Raw genomic sequence first — 21,113 nt, 5'->3', positions numbered from 1 at the left:
AGCACTTCCCAGAAATCCTCCCCAAAACAAAACTCACCCTTGAAGCGTGAAGCAGAATATTCCACATTGAAATCTCATTTATTTCAATAAAATATATTGATATCTTTTATTATAAAGTAAATATTGATATCTTATTTATAAAATAATAATATTGAAACCTTATTTATTTCAATGTAATACCATGTAACAATTTCAATGTAATGAAATATTATTTATTTAATATTTCAATAGTAAATATTATTTATTTCTAATGTGTAATATGACAATATAATAATATGGATAATATTATATATTATACATATTATATGATATTATCTATTATGATAATTCTATATTATACATTGTAATACAATAATAATGTAATAATACATAACAATGTAATGAAATATTATTTATTTAATATTTCAATAGTAAATATTATTTATTTCTAATGTGTAATATAATAATACAATAATATGCATAATATTTCTATATTATGAAATATTATATATTATAATAATTATGTATTATACATTATAATATAATGCAATAATTATGTAATATGTAGCGATTTGATGAAAGAGTATTTCTTTAATATTTCAATATTAATTTTTTAAATTTCAATGTAATATTATACAACAATTTAATGAAATATTATTTATTTGATATTTCAATTATAATTGAAATATTCCATACTGAAATATTTCAGTTAAGCCCCATTTCCGAGCCTGAGCTGCCAGCTTGTGCCAATTGGCTCTCCTATGTCCCCATAAAATCCAGCAAAGATGCAAGGAAGGGCAGGGAAGGAGGCATGGAATCAAAATCAGACCCAGAAAGGAGCAAGGGGAGAGGGGAGAATGCACAACTCAGTGACACAAAAGCCCAGGTGGTTCAGAGGTTTAGCTGCAGGCAATAAAAATGCCAAGCAGGGGGTTAACCACTAGCAGAGGGACACAGCCCCTCCCGGGGTCCATCCCCTCTCCAGGGCACAGAGCGCACCCAAGCTCTTTGTGCCCCAAGCCACACCTGGGGAAACCTCCTCAGAGCAGCTCTGGCCAGGCTGAAAGGCTGGGGGAGAGGTGGCCAGGAGGAAATGCCAGCAGGGGAGCTCTGTGTGTGTGTGTCAGCAGCGCGGTGTGTGCTGTGCAGGGCCACAGACATTCATATTGTCCAGAAATATTTCAGCACCATCAGTGCTGGGGGACTCTTATCAGCCTCTTTGGGACTGCTCTTTAGCAACTCACAGGTGACTGAACAAGTGTTACACCCAAAAAAGGGATGTGATGGAGTTTATTTAGATTAAATGATACAACCTCAGCATTTAGAGGCAACAGGAATTTGAAGTCTGACATTAATTTAATTTTTTCCCACTGATTCATGTTCATAACCACTGCTGTGTTGTCCTTTCAGCCAGACCATTGTTCTGGCAGGTTGAGCAGCTTGCCCTGGTACACTGACAGAATTCAGTGTGTGATTAGCATTTCCATGCCACAAGACTCTCCCACCACAGCTAAAATTTGGGAAGAGTACAGTGAGCCATTCTTCCAGCATCCAAAACAATTCTGCTCTTGGTGCAGCTCAGCCTGCTGGAATTCTTAGATCCTTGAAGTGTTAAGTATCAACAGTGCTCAAATATGCAATTATTTCTGTGAGAAAGCAGCTTGAACTTGTGTCACCCTAAGGTTAAAAATTAAATTTATCCTGCTGCAAGTCATTTTCTGCCTCACAAACCAGAATACAGTGACATCATCACTGTAGCACAGGAATATTTACCTGGTGATGCTCCCACTGACAAGGTCTAATCACAGCTTTCAGTGCGGCATTTCTGGGTGTATAAACTACAGAGCACTAAGTTTTCAGCAATAACTTGAGCTTCCAAAAATTCTTGGGCCTTAAAAAAAAAAATTCCATCAAATCCTTCAAGTTTGGAGGAGCCTCATGCAACATGTGCTGGGCAAGAATCAAATTCCTGCATTTTCAAGTGTAACAATTTAACAGTTAAACTCTGGCTTCCAGGTTTGAAAAGTTGAACCCAAGGCTTTCAAAAGTGCTGTTTGATCTTTCGTGACTCTTGACAGCAGGATGAGAGGGATTTTTATTTTTTTTTTCCCCCATAATGATTTTCTCAAAAAGCAAATCTCACTCAGTGTGGGATTAGAAGGGTTAAGGGGCCATCTGCTGGCAGCTCCAACAAATTGTGGAATTGCAGCAAAGCTAATAAAATTTCAATTACAAATTAATTATGTACAGTGCATTTAATTATCCATGGATTCAAACTGTCCGTGGATAATTCAAATGGAGCATTTCACAGGGGGATATACAGGCAGCTACAGATCTGCCAACAATTTAAATTAGATGCCAGTGGATTCTGGGGGTCTCATCTGGATTTCCAAGAAGAGCAGCCAGGCTCAAACACAGTGTGTTGAATTGGGTTGTATGAATGTCTATTAACACCTGAAAAATCATGGAATGGTTTGGTTGGAAGGGATTTAAAGCTCATCCAGTGCCACCCTGCCATGGCAGGGACACCTCCCACTCTCCCAGGGTGCTCCAAGCCCCAATGTCCAACCTGACCTTGGACACTTCCAGGATGGAACATCCACAGCTTTTCTGAGCAATAAATAAATTCAGGCCATTTTCTACATTTAGCTCTTTGCCTCAAAACAGAAAACACGGGAATTTCTCTCTTTAGGGGCCAAAACTGAAGTTATTCATTCTATTTCCACTTAGTGTGGAAACAAAGGGGGCAAAGAAGATGAAAGGTGTGACCACAGTGAGCGTTGTCCTGTAAAAATGAAGGTATGATCTGGTTTCAGACCTCAGGCTGCATTTCAGGGGGGCTGCTCAGCACAGAAGCCACCTCCAAGCCAGACAAGGAATATCTGCCCCTCCCAGCCTGTGGTAACCCCACCAGAAGGACAAAGAGAGACACCAGCAGTGTCCAACCTCTGCCAACAGCTTTTGTAGCCTCTGTAACCTTCCCCCACCCTTATTTCCCACTGCAGCAGCAGGCACTGAACAGGCTCCCCAGGGATGTGAAATCTTTTCTAATAAGTTGGTTTTAGTTTTTTCCATCTTCACTATTAACACTGAATATTTGAGTTCTTGCCATCCACCAAAGGAAAAAGCTCAGGAAGGACATTGACCTGTTAGAGTGAGCCCAGAGGAGGCCACCAATCTGATCAGAGGGATGGAGCACCTCTCCTACAAGGAGCACCTTCTCCTAGAGAAGAGAAGGTTTTGGGGTCACCTTAGAGCCCCTCCTGATGCCTTGTGAAGGCTGACCTAGAACAGAGACTAGACAGCTAAAGAATAAAGCAGGGATTTATTAAAAGGCCTCAATGGATCCATCTTGGGCAGCACAAGAGCTCAGCCAGGGCTGCACCCAATATGAACCAAAATGGTCATGAGGTCACAGGTTCTCTCATGTTTATCAGTTCTGCTCCATTTGCATATTGGAGTTCATTGTCCAATTCCATCTTTAGCCCATGCAGTCCCATCCTTCTTGTTTTTCTCTCTTCAGCCCACATTGTTTATGGGCTCTTGGGCCTGAGATTTGGATCATTTGTCCTTGGTCCCCAGCTGGAGAAGGAATTGTTTTGTCTCCCTGCTCTGTGCAGAGAGCTCACCATCCCCTAATGTGAAGCCCAGACCCACACACTAAAGCAGCACAGAATCTGAAAAATATAAAAGCTCAAACCTGAGGCATCACTTCCAGTGCCTGAAAGGACTAAGAGAAAGATGGAGAAAGGCTATTTACAAGGGCCTGCAGGGACAGGACAAGGGGGAATGGGTTTAAACTGACAGAGAGTGGGTTTAGATGGGATATTGGGAAGGAATTCCTCCCTGGGAGGATGGGCAGGCCCTGGCACAGGGTGCCCAGAGAAGCTGTGGCTGTTCCTGGATCCCTGGAAGTGTCCAAGGCCAGGTTGGATGGGGCTTGGAGCAGCCTGGGCTAGTGCCAAAGGGGTGGGATGGGATGAGCTTTAAGGTCCCTTCCAGCCCCAACCATTCCAGGATTCTACAATCCAACTGGACTTGGAGGTATCACCTGACATATTCTAGGACTGACCAGCTGCCACCCATCAAAGGGTCACACACTGAAGGTGGCATTGCTCCCACTTCACCCCATCAGCAGCACAGCACACAAAGTGACCAGCCCTTGTTTCCTGTGCTCTTCCCCCATCCCCAGCCCACCCCTCCTGCGCTCCCACACTCACTCTTTGAAACACAGCCACAAAAATCAGCTGCAGTGCTGCTCACAACTTCATTCCTCCTGCCTGGCTGCCAATCAGCCAGCAGCCTGTGATGTACACAGCCCCTGGGTTTTGTCAGCTGCCTTCCTGGAAGCAGCAGCTTCAACTAGGGGGAATTAAAGGAAAAAAATAATAAAAAAAGAAAAAGGCAGCATAGAAGGAAGCTGTGCCTGTCTCTCTCTCTCTCGTTACCGCTGACTCCTCAAGCCGTCACTTTTTGTTGCTGAGCAAACTCTGAGAGCCACTGGAAAGTGATTAAAATTTGGCAGCAGAGTGTCTAAACCTCTGGAATGGCTCAACCTCTGGCGTTTCTATAGCAATGGGGAAGAGTGCAGGATGTGGAAAAAGCCTGTAGCATTGCTGCCATCCTGCTGTGAACCAGGGGTATCGTGCCTCCGACTTTGGAGCAGGAAAAAACCAGTTTTGGACAATGACCCCCCCCCTCCTTCCTTCAAATTTAGTTCTTGGGCTCGCTGCAAATTAAATGTTTCAGCCAGAAGATTGACAAAGTGTTTTGCTTAATGATGAGTGCCCTCCCTCTCATGCAGCAGCCATGCCTTGCATGTGTCCTCATCCAGAAAAGCAGGGTGGGATCCCAGCCTCAGCCTAAAGCTGTGCTTGGACCATGATTTTCCATTGAACGCCAAATCCTTTTGCAGGAACACAATGAATTTGTGCTGAGAAATTAAAGATAAGCATAGCAGACAAAATGATCCAGTCTGGAGTAGGCTCTTAATGCTCCATTCCTAACTAGAAGGAGTTGGATTTGCCAAGCACTGCTGAACATTCCCAGGGATAAAAAAGAAGCCAGGCTAATTGAGCTGCTGAAATCTGGATACAAAAGCACAGTGACAGGCTCCCAGGTATGCAATTGCAGCTGTTTTAATCAACTCCTTGCCTTTTCTCCCCCATTTTCTCCTAGGTGGGCAAGGAATTGCAGCCTTCAGTGGTGTGGATTGGAGACACTGAGAGAATATATTCCAAAGGGGCAACGAAGGGAGAAGAAGAGGTGAATTCTTCTTTATTTCAGTGCAGATAATTTCTCCTGTTGCACTACAGCCCACACAAAGCACATACCACTATGAGCAGACCTGCCAAAGCTTGCTTGATAATAGCTTGTCTCACTAACTTTTTTTTTTTTTTAGCTTTTAAGAGAGTCTTGTGACTTCTTAAGAGCCCCCAAGAGGTCACATTTCTCTCTTCCACCTATCCTTGCTTTATTTAAAAATAGTCCAGTCACTGCTCATCAGTGCACTGGAAAGTAAAAGGGAATAATGGAGAATTTCAAAATATGAGGCAAGAAGCTAAAAGTTGAGATGAGCTTAAATTGTTCAGCTCTATTAATTTGAGAAATTGGATGGAGCCAAAGTGAACAATAAAGTAACAAGGATAGATTTCCACTGCAAAAACAATGAGGCTGTGTTAAACAGTTACAATTACAGATTATTTTCTTTGGGTTCCCAGGAGTCCTAATGCCACTGCATCCATTCCTTCCTCTCCTGTGTGGCTTTCCCATTGGAAAGAAAACTAAAATTCTGCCCCATATTCACAGCAACACCACCACCCCAGTTCCTGTTGCCTGCAAAATATTTTGCTTTTAGAGCTTTATGTGAAAAATTAAACCATTTTTTCTTAGAGTGTCTGTGGGGTGGTCACAAGCCTGTATTTTGGAAAGGCAACAGGAGGCAACCCAACCTTGGCTGGGGCTGTTCCTTCTGCCTGGGCCGGGTGAGGTGATGGCTGTGCAGGGATCCTTAGAGGTGACGCCTCAGGTTTGAGCTTTTCTATTTTTCAGATTCTGTGCTGCTTTAGTGTGTGGGTCTGGGTTTCTGTTAAAGGATGGCGAGCTCCCTTCACACCAGCTGGGGACCAAGGACAACTGATCCAAATCTCAGGCCCAAGAGCACAAACAACATGGGCTGGAGAGAGAAAAACAAGAAGGATGGGACTTCATGGGCTAAAGCTGTAATTGGACAATGAACTCCAATATGCAAGTGGAGCAGAACTTAGAAAAGTGAGAGACCCTGTGACCAGTTGTCCATTTTGTGACCATTTTGGGTCCATCTTGGGTGTAGCCCTGGCTGGGCTCTTGTGCTGCCCAAGGTGGATCCATTGAGGCCTTTTAATAAATTCCTACTTTATTCTTTATCTCTCTCCAGCCTCTGTTCTGGGTCAGCCTCTCAAGGCATCAGAGGGACCCTTAGTGATCCCCACAGCGAGAAGGAACCTTTCTTTTGGGCTCAAACCCTGACAGTAAATGCAGATGGGGATTAAAATTAAGATTAGGGGCCCAAAATGGCCTGGATTACTCATGATCCTTGCTTGCTTTGCCATCTGTGTGGAAAATTTTCTTGTCCTGCCCACTTCAGAGCCCAGGGTGTCCCCTCTGGCCCTTGTACCCATCCCAAGACCTTCCCTTGGTGGGACTCTGTTGGCTCCAGGCTTGGAATCCCAGAATTTAATCCTTGGAATTGTGAACATCCCAAACTGTTCACAGCACATCCAACACTTAGAGGAGAGAGCATGAACCTGGAAGGACAGGCAGAGGTCCCTTGGGAGTGCTGGAATTTTGGAGAATGGTTTGGGTTGAAAGGGACCTTAAAAGTCACCTGGTTCCACCTCCTGCAGGGCAGGGACATCTTCCACCAGACCAGGCCCATCCTAAAAATGAGCTAAGCTCAGCCTTCAGAAGTCAAAGCAAGTATCAGTCATGCTATGCATGGCCATGAGAATAAAAGGAATGACCCACCAGATGTATTGTGTTAAGACAAGCTTATTTAGGGGGAAAAAAAAGTGCTACTCTACCCCAAAACTTGTGGGAAAGCTTATTGATTAACACTAATGACACCACAACTTCTCCAGCCAATATTCACTTGAACATTATCAAATATAAATGATATTTCTATTTTATATAAAAGGTTCTCAAATAAAAGGTTCTGCTCAGTGCTCCTCTGTTCTGTAAGCAGCAGTTAAATATGTGTTACAAAGTCAAGCAGTAAATTATGGCAAAGAAATGAACCCTGAGCTCCCAGAACCTTTGTTCTCAGAGCCTCAGCAAAGTTAGAAAGCACTGCAAAAAATAGGGAGTGTATTTTTCACACTTAGAAGTCAGAAAATCATAACCTCCAAAAGCTGGGAGGATTCCAAACCAGGTTACAATTTTCCACCTGTTGAGGTTCACCAGGTGTGCAGGTCCCTGCAATATTTCTCCTTGAGCTGGAAATAAGGATTTCCTTCTTTAAATTAATTGTTTCCTGCCTGCCTTTGAATAACCAGACCATAAATTCAGTAGTGAAAGGCACTGGCACAAACCCACAAAACCAGAAGCAGAAATCAAGTGTTAACCTGAATCTGAAGAGGCAGAATCTTCCTACTTGTGTTGATATCTCACCAGCTCATACCAAATACAACCAGAGCATTAAAAAAACCCCAAAATCCTGTTGCAGGCAGCAGGTCCAGCTCCAGCTCATTAACTCTGAGCTGTCAGCATCCTTAACAACTCTTTCCTTCTCCTGTTTCCACGTGCTGCAGGTGAACTTCAAACGCCTGGCCAGGCTCCTGCCCCAGTTCCTGAGGGCTCTGAAACCCAAGGACAGGGTTCTGCTTGTGGGCACCACCAGGAGACCCTTTGATGCCAATCCGGGACCTTTCTGCAAAGTCTACCAGAAAATCATTCTCGTCCCAAAGCCTGACTACCTGACAAGATTTGGCAAGTATTTCAGTCATCCTCGGGGTTAATCCTACTGTTTCAAATTCCTGCTTGTTGCCTGGTCATCCTCAGAACTGCCCTTCAGCTCAAGTCATGCCCCTGGTGTGTCTCAAGTCCTGGAAATGTAGGTTAAATCAATACAGGCTACTCCAAAGGCCAAATAATAAAAGTGGAAGCTGGGAAAAGAGTTTAAAATACTCTTCACCACCAATTCACATTTTTCCATGAGTTCAGTGTGCACCAAGCTGAGCTGGTTTCCCCCCCCCATTTCAGCACACATTTTATATTTTAATTAATTTTTAACATATTTTTTCTGTATTTCTGGTTCCAGTTTGCAGATCTGAATTTCCAGTCTCCATACTCTGAACAACACAATTTCTCAGCCTCTCCAAAACCAAACCATGTCAGGAGGACTAAATTTTCTCTCTCACAAACTCCACTTCTTGTGCTTACAGATCACGAGAGAAATTGTACAGGCATCCAGGATTTTGCATGTCTGGTCTAGCAAATGTTTACAGTGACAGACCCTCCCAAATTCTGACAAAATCATTGAGTATTCCATGTATTGAGATCAAAGCTTGTACGGAAAACGGGGTTCTTTTCTAATAAAAACAAACCTCCAATGTTTTGAGGTTTTAAGCACCCTGAAATCTGCAACAAACAGCAACAAAAGAAAACCCATTTGGCTCAGGGACCTTGCCACACAGGCACTCTTTGCCCTGTCCAGTGTCACCTTGTTACAAAACTCAGACAAACACATTGTGCAGTCCGGTTTCATCCTGCATCCCTCAGGGGCAGCCCAGGTACCCAGGTGATGCACATCTGGGTGAGCCCAGGACAGAGTTGGGCTGCCCAGCATATTGCAAACCTCTCCCAGGTTCCATCATTTTCCTGCTGTGGATGGGAAATGGTCACCAAGCAAGGGAACAAGTGTTTCATGTTGGGTGACGGCTCTGAGGAATTGCTGAGAGATAAGGAGATACAAGTAAAACCCAGAGAAAGGAGGTGACAACAGCTGAATTTAGCTGTGCTCACTTCTGGGGGTTGAACTGTCACATTCTGGGACTCTCACCACTAAACTGGAGTCCAAAAAAATGGCCAGCTCAAGGGATTTCAACTGCACACTTCAGAATGCCCAAAAAAGTTAAATCGTGGCATTTTAAAGCAGAATAAACTTGTAGCTTTAATTCTTTGATGTTGCCCCATTTCAGACAGTGCCTGGCTTATTCTTCAGCCCCAACCTTCCCTGAAGTTCTATGGAAATAGGATCTTCAGCTCCCAATGCTGTCAGTTTTCAGTGCCTGACACCCCCTTTGAGAAGGAAAGAAACTTGTTTTGACAGAAAAATAATGACATAACAAATACTTGTAACACACAGTGCACAGCTACCTGTGTGCTGCAGCCCTCCCTCTGGTTACAGAGCAGAGTATTCCAATCTGTGCTCAGTGGGAGCAGTAAATATACAATGGAAATCATTAAACTGGAAGATTCACAATCCCATACTGATTTCTTGCCATTAGTCACCCAGCAAGGCAGTGCCTTGTGTTACACACCTGCACCAGGAGCTGCAGCACACAATATCTGCCTGTGTGCATCAATTCCCCTTTTATGAATTAGTGATTCAGCCAATATTTATTGAGCCCAAGCACGAGTCAAGTGGGAGACCACAAATTGCTGGAGTGAGAAATGCAGAGCAGAGCTGTCAATAGTTATGGGCTCCAGTCCATGGAATTGATGTCCAGGGGAGAACAAGGCAGCTTTTCCAGCAGCACCAGCCTCCACCCAACATCTTCATGCTACATCTGAGCATTCAGGCACAGCAGACTCAAAATGTCTCGTTCAAGAAACTTTTTAACCTCTTATCCATAATCCTCCTAATCTTTTCCAAATATTTCTGTGTAATGCTTTAAAGCAAAGCCTGAGGAGGCCACATCAAAGTTCTCCTAAATTTCTCTGAAATACAGCTTTACTTAACATAAAACAAAGCAAAAAATTGGTATTATTCCTATTCTTTGGGAGCAAAATCTCAGCCGCTTCACAACCCCAAAGAAATCAATCAGGTCACAGAAGTTCACAGCTAAAAGATACAACCAAGTTCACCTTTCAAGTAACCAGCAAAACCCCAATCACAGAAAATTTGCACCTTTAAACATGTGCCTGATAGCTGGAAGCCTTTGGGACATGGAGCCCCTCAGCTCAGCAGGAATAAGCTGTGATGAGGGTCAGAGAAATAAAAACAGGCTGGTGGTAAAGGTATTTAACTCTGCACATCCAGATGGGAGCACTGCACAGGTTCTGTGTGCACACACAAGTGGTTCTTTCCATTCTTACACACACACCCACCCCACTCTGTGTGCCCTTAATGACTTGCTGAGAAGCACTGACTGGTGGCTACAAATTATCACTAAGGGTTTAAAAGCACAAAACCTGCAAATCTGAAAAGAGAGCACACCAAAAAAAAAAAAAAACTTGAATTTTGGCTTTCCTGATCGATAGTCCTTATTTTCTTGTTCCAGTATCAAAATAAATAATAATAAAATATTATTATATTTGAGTTGGAAATAAGGACTTGTTCTGGAAATAAGGATTTCTTCCAGAAATAGGTATTTCCTTCTTTAAATTAATTGTTTCCTGCCTACCTTTGAATAACTAGATCATAAATTCAGTAGTGAAAGGCATTGGCACAAACCAAAAATTCTCAGTAAGGGTTTAAAAGCACACATGCCGAAAGGCCCCTATGCTGCAAATCTGAAGGGGAAACAGAGCACACACAAAAAAAAAAGTGAATTTTGGCTTTCCTGATCAACAGTCCTTATTTTCTTGTTCCAGTATCAAAATAAATAATTATAAAATATCTTTCTCCTTCTTTCCTTGAATTTCTGTCTTTGCATTGTCTCTTTTGCATGTCCTGGTGCTCAGCCCTGTGGAAGCACTACATCCTGCAGTGTGGTGGGGTCCTCACCAAGCTGCTGAACCTCAACTGCCTGGCCCAGGTGTCAGATGGCTTCACCCAGGGCCACGTTGTGGACGTGGTGCACACTGTGCTGACTGAGCTGAGGCTGCTGCAGATGGCCAGGAAGCCCCTGAGGACTGCTGAGTTTGTCACTTCTCTGGCCAGACACGACCCAGTGTACAACGAGGAGGAAGAAGCGTTCCAGGTGAATTCTCTGTTTCCTGTCTTTTGTCATTTGCCTTGGTTTGGAAAGACAGGAGTCTGCTAAGGAAGGCAGGAGCCTCCCCTGAAATGGAGAATGTAAACCCTCCCCACCCCTCTGAATTGCTATAAGTTTGAAATTAAGGGGCTCTCAGGCAAAAAATATGGGAGCAGGAAATAACAGTTCTTTAATAGGGAAGAAAATTAAAGGGTAAAATAAACAATGCAGTAAATTAAACACTGACAGAGTCAGAACACAACCTGACACCCTGTGGGTCAGGGTGCTGGTAGCAGTCCCATTGGAATTGTGGCTGCAGCCCTGCTGGAGTGGTGGTTCTGTCGGAGCAGGGATCCTGTAGAAAGGTGTAGTCTTCCTCTGAAGATCCAGTGGAAGAAGAGACAGCTGCTGCTCCTCTGGGAAATCCAGTGGAGAAGCCGTGCTGATGTTCCAGAATCCCCAGATTATATCCAGGTAGGAATGGTTGGCTCCTCCCTCTGGGCTCACATCTCCCAGTGGGATGCTGTAGTTCTTATCAGCCATGCTATGACATTCAATAGCCTCTTATCAGCAGATGTCTCTCCAGAGGGAGGAATGGGTGTGGAAGAGATAAGGCAAACTGCCCACTTGACAAAAGACAGCTGCCATACAGATGGTAATGGAATACATCTTGCCTTGCAGTCTGGGACACGTTCCCTGCCATGTCCAGCCACACTTGGTGTAGGCACCTGCTCACTGTGCTGGTGGGTTGGCACCTCACTATTTGAATGGTGATTTAGGGCTCAACAGCACCAAAACCCATCTCCCCCAAGCTAGGATGTGCCAAACCAGTCCTTATTTTGGCAGCACAGCTGGCAGAGTGCTTTGATGAACCTGCTGCTGCTCAACTTGAGCAGTGGCCTCCATTTGCATGGATAAAATACGCAGGGGTCATCAATTCCATGTATTTGTCCTTTTCCTTCCAGAGCTGAGGTGTTCAGCAACCTGGATACATCACCTTGAGAAGGCAAAACACCTGGCCATTCAATGTCCAAGATCTAAGCCCTTCTCTTAAATTATTTCAAAAATAATTTCTTTTGAAGTTTTCCTTCCAGGCTTTAAAATAAATAAGTTTCTGCCTCAAGCTCCATCCCTCAGGGCTATAAAATCCTGAAGGCAAAACTGAGAGAGTTTGAGGTGTATTTTTTTCACTGGCACAGGGTGCTCAGAAAAGCTGTTGCTGCTCCCTGGAAGTGTCCCAAGCCAGGTTGGATGGGGCTTGGAGCAACCTGGGACAGTGGAAGGCGCCCCTGCCCATGGCAGGGGGTGGAATGGGATGAGCTTTAAGGTCCCTCCCAGCCCAAACCAGTCTGGGATTCTGTGATTCCACACATGCCTCAAATACCATGGATCACCTTCCAGCCTGATAAATGCTACAAAGTCCTTGGGCACTGGGCAGAGAGCTCTGCTGTGCCCCAGGGCCTCCCAATGAGGTGAGACCTCTGGACTGCTCTAGGAGACCTCAAAAGAGCTTTCTCCATCCCATAGCCCTGATAATTCCTACTGCTTATAGGAATTATTTGGAATAATTCCTATAATCTAATGTCAGCCTTTCCTGTCTGGAAGGTTTCCTTGTTGTCCTGCTCCTTGAACCCTCCTCCCACCACAATCAGGACGCTGATTCCCACAGTGTTCTCCAAGGCTTCTCCCACTGCTGACCTAATGACAGTGCACATTTCTCCCAGCCCTGCTGAGTACTTCCCAATTTCCATTTAGAGCCATTTGGCTCACTCAACACATGCAGAATTTGTGATATTTGGCAAATTACCCTTTTTTTTTCCCTCATGCTTGCTCACTAAACCAATATCTCTCCTCAGGGAAAGGCTAATGGTTCAGTGTTACAGCAAAGAGAAAAAAAAAATACTCCATCATTCCCAGCTCCAAGTAGTACTCCATTTGTACCCTGAAACATGAGAGCAAGTATTTAGTGTGAGTTGAACTTGAAAATATCCCAGTCACTATAAAATGTTCCTGTTTTGTACAGCACAAAGTGTCCAGGAAGCCTTTCATTTGGAGCACAGCTCAAATGATCCTGTCCTCAGCATCCCATGGCAATCATCTCCTTGCATTAATTACGGCCCTTAAGAAAGTATTTCCTTTTATCTGGTGGAATTTTGTTTCCCTTAAATGTCATGGAGCCTTGCTGCAGTACCTGTGATACGGCACAGGGGAGGAGGATTGTCCAAATAGCCTTGTGCATTAATTAACTCCAGTAATTCCCATCTCTCCTCACACAGAAGCCCCTCTTCCCAAGCTTCCAATCACTGCCATTTCTGGACCTTTCTCCTTTGCTTTGCTGTGTCCCCTGTGGAAGTGGGGCAGCTAAAACACTGTGTTCCAAGTGAAGATTAGCCCTGTGATGAATCTTGGGTTTGTCTTCCCTGAAAGCATGAATCTCCCAGTCTGACATTTATATTCTGCCAGTGTTCCAAAATGGATATAAATAATGCAAAATTTGGTGACAATGTGATTTCTGCCTTCCATTTACTCAAGTTTCTGCCCCAATTACACAGCCACATTTTTTTTTGAAATTATAAATTAGTGCACCAGGGTGGTTGATATAAATCCTTACACAGAAAGGATTTCTGGAGAGGCAAAGCCAGCTCACCACACCAGTTCTGCCTGGTAGTGACTGGACCAAAATCACGGAATGGTTTGGGTTGGAAGGGACTTTAAATCTCACCTTGTTCCATCTCATTCCATGGGCAGGGACACCTTCCACTATCCCAGGTTGCTCCAAACCCCATCCAGCCTGGCCTTGAGCATTTCCAGGGATATGGCAGCCACAGAAATACCTAAGAAAACCCATTCCAAAGCCTGTGGACATCATTCCTCCAAATCCAAATATTTTAACACTGATCAGTCACTTCTGCCAGTAACTTCCATCCCCAGTTCAGCTGCTGGTGATAAATGGACTTTAATTTTAGCTGTGTCTGAGGAGCTGATTTCATGGAACAGCTATACCAGTTAAAGAGACAAAAAGTTACTGTTGTGCACTGAAATATTTGCACAAAGAATTGGGAAGAGAACACAAAGAGACATCCCAGGTCTCTTGGCTTCTCCTGCCAAATGCCTCGAGTCCTTTGCCAGTGACCCAGAGCTGGCAGGGAGATGATCAAACAGCTCTTTCCACCCCACCAAGCTCCCAGAAAGCTCTTGGCAAGGTTTTCCCACCCTCTCCACCGCCCACTGACGGTCTGGGGGGTGTTACACCCAGGAGACAAAAGTGAGGGGGAAATAAAATCTCTGTGGCCTCATGGAGTCTCATCCAGGTTCAGAGACATCACTGGGCTCTCCTGGCTTCCCTCAGCTACTGCCAGGGAGCCCAAACTCACAATCCCCACCTCATCCCTCTCATGGGAAGGGCCAAAACCAGCAACACAGGCCAGCTCTGTGGTTCTCCCAAAACCTGGAATAGTTTGGCCTGGGACTAAGGCAGCAAAATTCAACTTCACTGAGAGCCAAAAATTTTGGCTGAAAACTCAGCTCAAAATTCAACTTCACTGGGCTTCCTGCCCACCACCATCCATGTCCTGTCTGGATATGGACACCCAGGAGGCTGGAGGATGTTTTTATCAGGGTTTTGAAGGTGAGGAGCTCAGCTAATTCAGATAATTAAAGCAGAACTGCAGTGTCCAGCAGGCAGCTGGATGTTTGACCCCGTCTTGAAAAGGTGGCACCAAGAAGGACCATCTGGGGTCAGGAGAGGGACATGTTGAGTTTTCCTTCCCTGTTCCCTTCCAGTACCTCTTCTCCCAGCTTCTCTTCCTGTAACACACACTGGGCAAGTGGGGAAGGCAAATTCTTCAGGGATGCCTGAACAGGCTCAAGCTGGGAGTGGAAATGACCTGGGCAGAGATGTGGCATTAAATAGCAGCCCATGGTCAGGAAGGAAGGCATTTTATCCATGCCTGGCACAATCTGAATCTCTGGTTGAGGCAGGACTTTGTTGAGTGAGGTTCTTGTAGGGAAGAAGGAGTAAGGAAGGAGTAATTCCCACCCAGGGCTGACTTCAAAGCCTCCCCTTCTCCTTCACTTCCCATCACTCTGACACAGCCTAGAGCTGCCTCCCTGACACCAGGAGCTGGGCAAGTGTGCAGAGCAGCTCCAGCAGAATCATTTACAAGTCACAGGCCTGTGAGCAGGCATCTGAAAGCAATAAACAGGTTCTTAATGCTGGGGGTTTGTTTGGCTTCCTGAGCTCCCTCATGGAAATCAAAGCTGTCTGCATCGATTTGCAGAGGCACGAGGAGGGGATGATTTGTCTGTTGCCAAGTCTGGAGCAGAGGGAGCTCTGACAAGAGCTATATTCTCTGGAAATGGGGTTGATCGTGGAATTTAACATTTCCATAACTATAGCAACACAAATGGCCCAGCTAAGTATTGCTGTTAATGAGACTCAGCTCGATCAATTGCTGCACTTCTTGGGATAATAATGTTCTCAAGAGATCTGAGGGTTTCATTTTGGCTTCTCCACCAGCCAGCCTGGGTTTTAAGAGGTTTGGGTTTTTAAGGAATGCTCTGTTATAGTAGTAAAATGTTTAAGTAGTCTGACTTGCCCTGGGTTTTTTTGTTTTTTGTTGTTTTTTTTTAATTTTATTAAATGCTTTTTTGGTTCTCCAGGCCTGGTATGCCAAGACCCCGCTGGGGAAAGCGTGGAATGCAGCACGGGAAACAGATGAAGACGGAAAAGGAAAAAGAAAGAAAAAGAAAGGGAAAGGAAAAAAGAAAGGCAAAAAGTAACTTCCTCAAGGATTTTTCTCCTGGCCATACCAGTCACAACTCTATTTCTCTGTGAAGGCATGGCAAATTAATGTTATAGGTATTCCAGGGAAGAGAATTCCTCTCCGAATGATTTTTTTAAAGTTAAAAAAAAAAGAAAAAAAAAATCAGATGAGATGTAACATGTAGCTCTCAGAGGATAAAGAGTTAATGACCACTGACTTGCTCAAGCATTATTTATTCTAAGAGATTTTAGGGGGCAGAAGGGTTCATTACTCAGGCCTGTAACATGCCATCAACTTTTAGGCCATACTCATTTATTTCAGCAAGTAACTCTCCTTAAAAATTGATGTCACTTTAATGTCTTTCATTACTTTAATATCCTATATGCTTTATAAAACTAACTGCTTTATATATCTGTGGGTCTAAAGCATTACAGTCCTCAATAAAACCATTACAGCTCTAAAGACTGCTTTTTAATTGGGATGGATTAGGAGGCACTTGGTGCAATCTACCACAAGCTGGATATTTACACAGCTGCAGGAGGAGCAGCACTTGCACCTTTTGAGGCCTTAGCACAGACAAATTCATATATGTGGGTGTCACAGAAAAAAGCCAAGCAGCCAGCTGGTAATTTGGGTGGATGGCCACCAAAATCTGGGTTTAATCTATTTTGCCATAGAAAATAATGCCTGATTAGTTTGTTTGCATAAACAGCAATGTGTTTATTGCTTAATGCACCTTGTTTACTTACAAATCAGCAGTTTTGAGGGCAAAAGATTTAAAAGGACACTCTAAAGCTTGGGGACACCCTACAGGACACTGATGGAGGCAGCACCACCTTCATGTCAGGATCACATTCACCAGGATCTCTAAGTAAGAGCCACAAACACCTGTTTTTCCCTCTGATGACAGAATTCCTGTGTGGATTTGACAACAGGTACCTGAAAATACCCAGCCCACATCCCCAGGGGGCTGAAGAACCTCTCTGTGCCTGCATCAGCAGCCTGGGAGGTGCAAGCTGGGCAGCACTGCTGGAAAAAGCTGCTGGGAAGGGGATGGTGTTGAGCCCCTCCTGCTCCTAAGAAGGAACCAAAAGGAAAAAAGCACTCCTGGGAACAGGAATACCTGAGAAAAAAGGCCTGGGAGGATTCCTGGGTGTAACAGACTGCACAGAAAAGGATTCAAGCAGTTGTGTCACTGTGCACAGTGGAGGGAACTGGATGGGTCTGGTTAAGAAAGGGAATTTCCTCCCTGTAGGCTGTTCCAGCACACAGGATGGAGCCACCCCAGTTTGGGATTTCTCTGGTCCTTCCTAGCTGTATTTCACAGTCTAGTTCAGGGCTCCCCATCATCTCACCCTTCCAACCTCGAGGCTGCACCTCCGGCCCCACCAAGGAGATCCAAGCAACAACAGAGGGAATTCTTGTTCCACTTCCCCTGTGCTACCCCCTCAGGACATTCCTGGTGGACACCAGCCTTTCCCCCAGCAGTAACCCAGCTGCTGGAATCTCCACAAGAGGGATATAGTGTGGGATAACCCACCCTAGGAGCTGCCAGCCCCTGGCTTCAACCCATTGCACCATGCACCTGCAAACATCAGCTTCCCATCCGTTATTCTGTGTGGGTGCCCCAAACTCAGCAGCACACCCCAGATTTATCAAGTGAAGCGCTTCTAACTTCATCCTTGGGCAGAAAAGCTCCAAAGAGCTGACAGGGTTGGTGTTTAAAACCCCCTCATCTCTGCTCTCACGCGCAGGGAAACTAATTTGGGTAATTCTGCCCTCAATCTTGGCGACAGCAGAGCCCTCCTCTGCACGCCAGGGCTGACAGCAGGGCTGGGGTGATGGAAGGAGCACATTTCAGGAGGATGTAAGCAAGCCCATTAACTCATATTTCAGCAGCCTCACTGCAATCTCAATAGCAGAGCAAGAGCAGCTGACTGGCAGCATCCATCTCCAGGGCACAGGGAGGGTGCTGAGCTTCCACAGACCTGCAGGTTTTGCCAAAAAGGCACCAGTTTGTGGGGAAAAAATTAAAAAAAAAACTAACCAAACAAAAACTAAGCAAACAAAAAACAAAGAAACCCAAAACAACAACCGGAAAAAAAAAACCAAAAAAACCACAAGAAACCACCCCAAAAAACCTCTAAAAAACCCCCAAAAAAAAAAAAAAAAAATAAAAAAGAAAAACACAACACAAAAACCAAAAAACCCCCCCAAAAACAAAACAAAAAAAAAAACAAGCAAAACAAGCAAAAAAACCCAACCCCCCAAAAAACTCCCCCCAAACCCCCCCCAAGAAATAAAAAAAACCAAAAAAACACCAAAAAAACCTCCACAAAACCCAAAAAAACCCCACCGAAAAACCCACAAAAAAATCCACAAAAACCCACAAAAAAAACACCAAAAAAAAACCCACAAAAAAAACACCAAAAAAAAAATCCACCAAAAAACCAGGAAAAAAAAAAAAAAAAAACCCAAAAAACCTACAAAAAACTCTCCCAACCTCCCCCCCAAAAAACGTAACTTCCTCCAAAAAAACCTCAGAAAAAACCAAGCCCCCCAAAAAAATCCCCCCAACCTTCTCCCTCCCCCCCCCCACAAAAAAAACCACCAAAGCACAAAAAACCCAAATAAAACCAAGAAATGGAAAAGGGAATTTCTCCTCTAGGCACAGCTTGCCCCGGTGGCTGCTTGCATTTCTTTCTCTCTGTGAGGATGCAGAAGCCCCAGCTGGTTCAACAAAGAGCTCCAGGGCTGCAGGAGGTGACAAAGGGACGGGGAAATGTCCCAGGCCAGGCTGGACAGGGCTGGGAACAACGTGGGACACTGGAAGGTGTCCTCCCTGCCCATGGCACAGGGTGGAACTGGATGAGATTTAGGGTCCCCTCAACTCAAACCACCCCATAAAGCAGAAAAGCTCTGCCCTGTGGGGCTGCCAAGCCCTTGCTCTCCCCTCTGTCACTGTCACATTTTCTGAAAAATCCCTTGGCCAGGATTTCTTCTCCTGGGAAGCTGAGAAGCCTTGGAGAAAAAGGAAAACAATATTATCGCATTTGCTTCTCCTGTGTTTTGCTGCTTTGGAATGTGGTTGAAGATTGTTTACCCAACAGGTGATTGTTTCATTGGTTCCATGTGAATTGTTTTTACTCAATGACCAATCATGGTCCAGCTGTGTCACAAAACTTGGAGAGTCACAAGTTTTTCATTATCATCTTGTTAAGCCTTCTGTCTGTATCCTTTCTCTATTCTTTACTGTAGTTTAGTACAGCAATATAATATAGTAAATAAAATAAAGAAAAAAGAAAAATAAAATAAAATTTAAAAAAATAATATAAAATTTAAAAAATAATAAAATAAAATAAATTTAATGAAATAAATAATGCAATAAAATAAATAAAAATGAAATAAAAATAAAATTAAATAAAAATAAAACAAAATAATAAAACAAAAAATAACAATAAAAATAACAAAATAAAAATAACAAAATAAAAATAACAAAAAATTAAAAATAATAAAATAAAAAATAATAAAATAAAATAAATTTTATTGTATTTTATTATATAAAATTAATATCATATCATATTCTTCTAAGAACATGGAGTCAGATTCATTCCTTCCTGCCACGAGAAACCCCAGAAAATACCACAAAAAGGGGAGCTCTGGGGGACAGCAAAGAGGGGCCCAGGCTGCTGTGCCTGCTGGTGTGGAGGTGGCAGCAATCCAGCAGCAGCAAAGCTCAGAGAAGAAGCTGTCATGCTCATTTATATATGGAAGTGATCTAGAGAATGATCAGCTAAATTATTTAAATGTCCCATTACTATTAAATTACTGGGCATTCATTGTAAGAACAGTCATAATACAGTCACTAATTTGGTATTAATGTGAATGTCAGCATTTCATTGCAGTTATTTTGTACTTCATCATCAGATAATTTACCAATAAATTAATTGCCTTAATTGCTTCCTGCAAACCTAGGAGAACTACATATGACATGACTTTTCCAAAAGTCTTCATGATCTCTCCCTCACCCTCCAATTTTAACCACACCAAGCAGGAACCCCTCTTTGGGACACCTGGAAGGGGGAACAGAAGAGAAATAAAGTCTTGGCATTTCCCTGCCCTGTGGATTTTAATGTGCTTTAAATACAGACCCCAAGGCTTTGCTTGGAGTAGGACAGGACACAGGGAATGGCTTCCACTGCCAGAGGGCAGGGATAGGTGGGATATTGGGAAGGAATTGTTCCCTGGGAGGGTGGGGAGGCCCTGGAATGGAATTCCCAAAGAAGCTGTGACTGCCCCATCCCTGGAAGTGTCCAAGGCCAGGTTGGGGCTTGGAGCAGCCTGGGACAGTGGAAGGTGTCCCTGGCCATGGAAAGGGCTGGAAATAGATGAGCAGGAGCTGCTCTACCTCCTCTCCTCACCTGTACCAGCCCAGGGACGGGATCATTGGGATTGCCCCTGCCTGCCTGACAGCTCCAGCCCTGGGGTTTTGTTCCTAGAATATTTTCTGAAAAATCTCTTCGCCAAGATTTTCCTCCTGAAAAGCTGAGAAGCCTCAGAAAAGAAATGTAAACAATAATTATCTGATTGCTTGGAATGTGGTCTAGAAGTCACTTACCAACAGGTGCATCTTTAATTGGTTCCATGTGAATTGTTTTTACTTAATGCCCAATCCCAGTCCAGCTGTGTCAGACTCTCTGGTCAGTCGCGGGTTTTTATTATTCGTTCCTTTCTAGCCTTCTGATGTCTCCTTTCTCTTTTTTCAGTATAGTTTTAGAATAGAATATGATATTATAAAAATATAAATATAATGTAAATATAATGTAATAATATAATATAATAATATAATGTAGTAATATAATATGATGTGAATAAATATAATAATATACTATCATATAATAATATAATAATATACTATCATATACTATACTATAATATATCAACATTCTGAGAACTTGGAGTGAGATTCTCATCTCTCACCTCGTCCCCTCACAACAGGGTTTCACCAGCAGCACTAAAACTCTGTTTTAACAGAGCTCCTGCCCTCCTTCCCCCAAGAGCTCACAAAAAATTTTCTGCAGTTTTCTTCTCCAGGAGATGAGGGGGAAAGACTGCACTGGGAGCACAATGGGGAAGGACAGCTCCTTCCTTCCCCCTGTTTCTGGCTGTAAATGTTTTAAAATGAGTTCTCCGGTCTCTTTTGCAGAGTGCAGCAGGCTCAGAGCCCCTGCACCACCAGGGATGGATCAAA

The 21,113-nt window shown here is 43.8% G+C and overlaps 1 protein-coding gene across 1 annotated transcript in view; it reads left to right on the top strand.

The window, feature by feature from the left end:
* Positions 1-15,821, top strand: part of IQCA1 (IQ motif containing with AAA domain 1) — a gene marked incomplete at its 3' end in the record, with an annotated part of 105,978 nt that extends 90,157 nt beyond the window's left edge. The window contains exons 17-20 of the mRNA XM_030951921.1: positions 5,158-5,244; positions 7,767-7,944; positions 10,864-11,102; positions 15,759-15,821. Coding sequence (XP_030807781.1) covers positions 5,158-5,244; positions 7,767-7,944; positions 10,864-11,102; positions 15,759-15,821 — 567 coding nt within the window. The remainder of the gene's footprint in view (positions 1-5,157; positions 5,245-7,766; positions 7,945-10,863; positions 11,103-15,758) is intronic.
* Positions 15,822-21,113: the final 5,292 nt, after the last annotated feature.

Source organism: Camarhynchus parvulus, chromosome 7, assembly GCF_901933205.1.
Source record: "Camarhynchus parvulus chromosome 7, STF_HiC, whole genome shotgun sequence".
Taxonomy (NCBI): Eukaryota; Metazoa; Chordata; class Aves; order Passeriformes; family Thraupidae; genus Camarhynchus; species Camarhynchus parvulus.
This window is presented reverse-complemented; position numbering and strand designations above follow the sequence as displayed.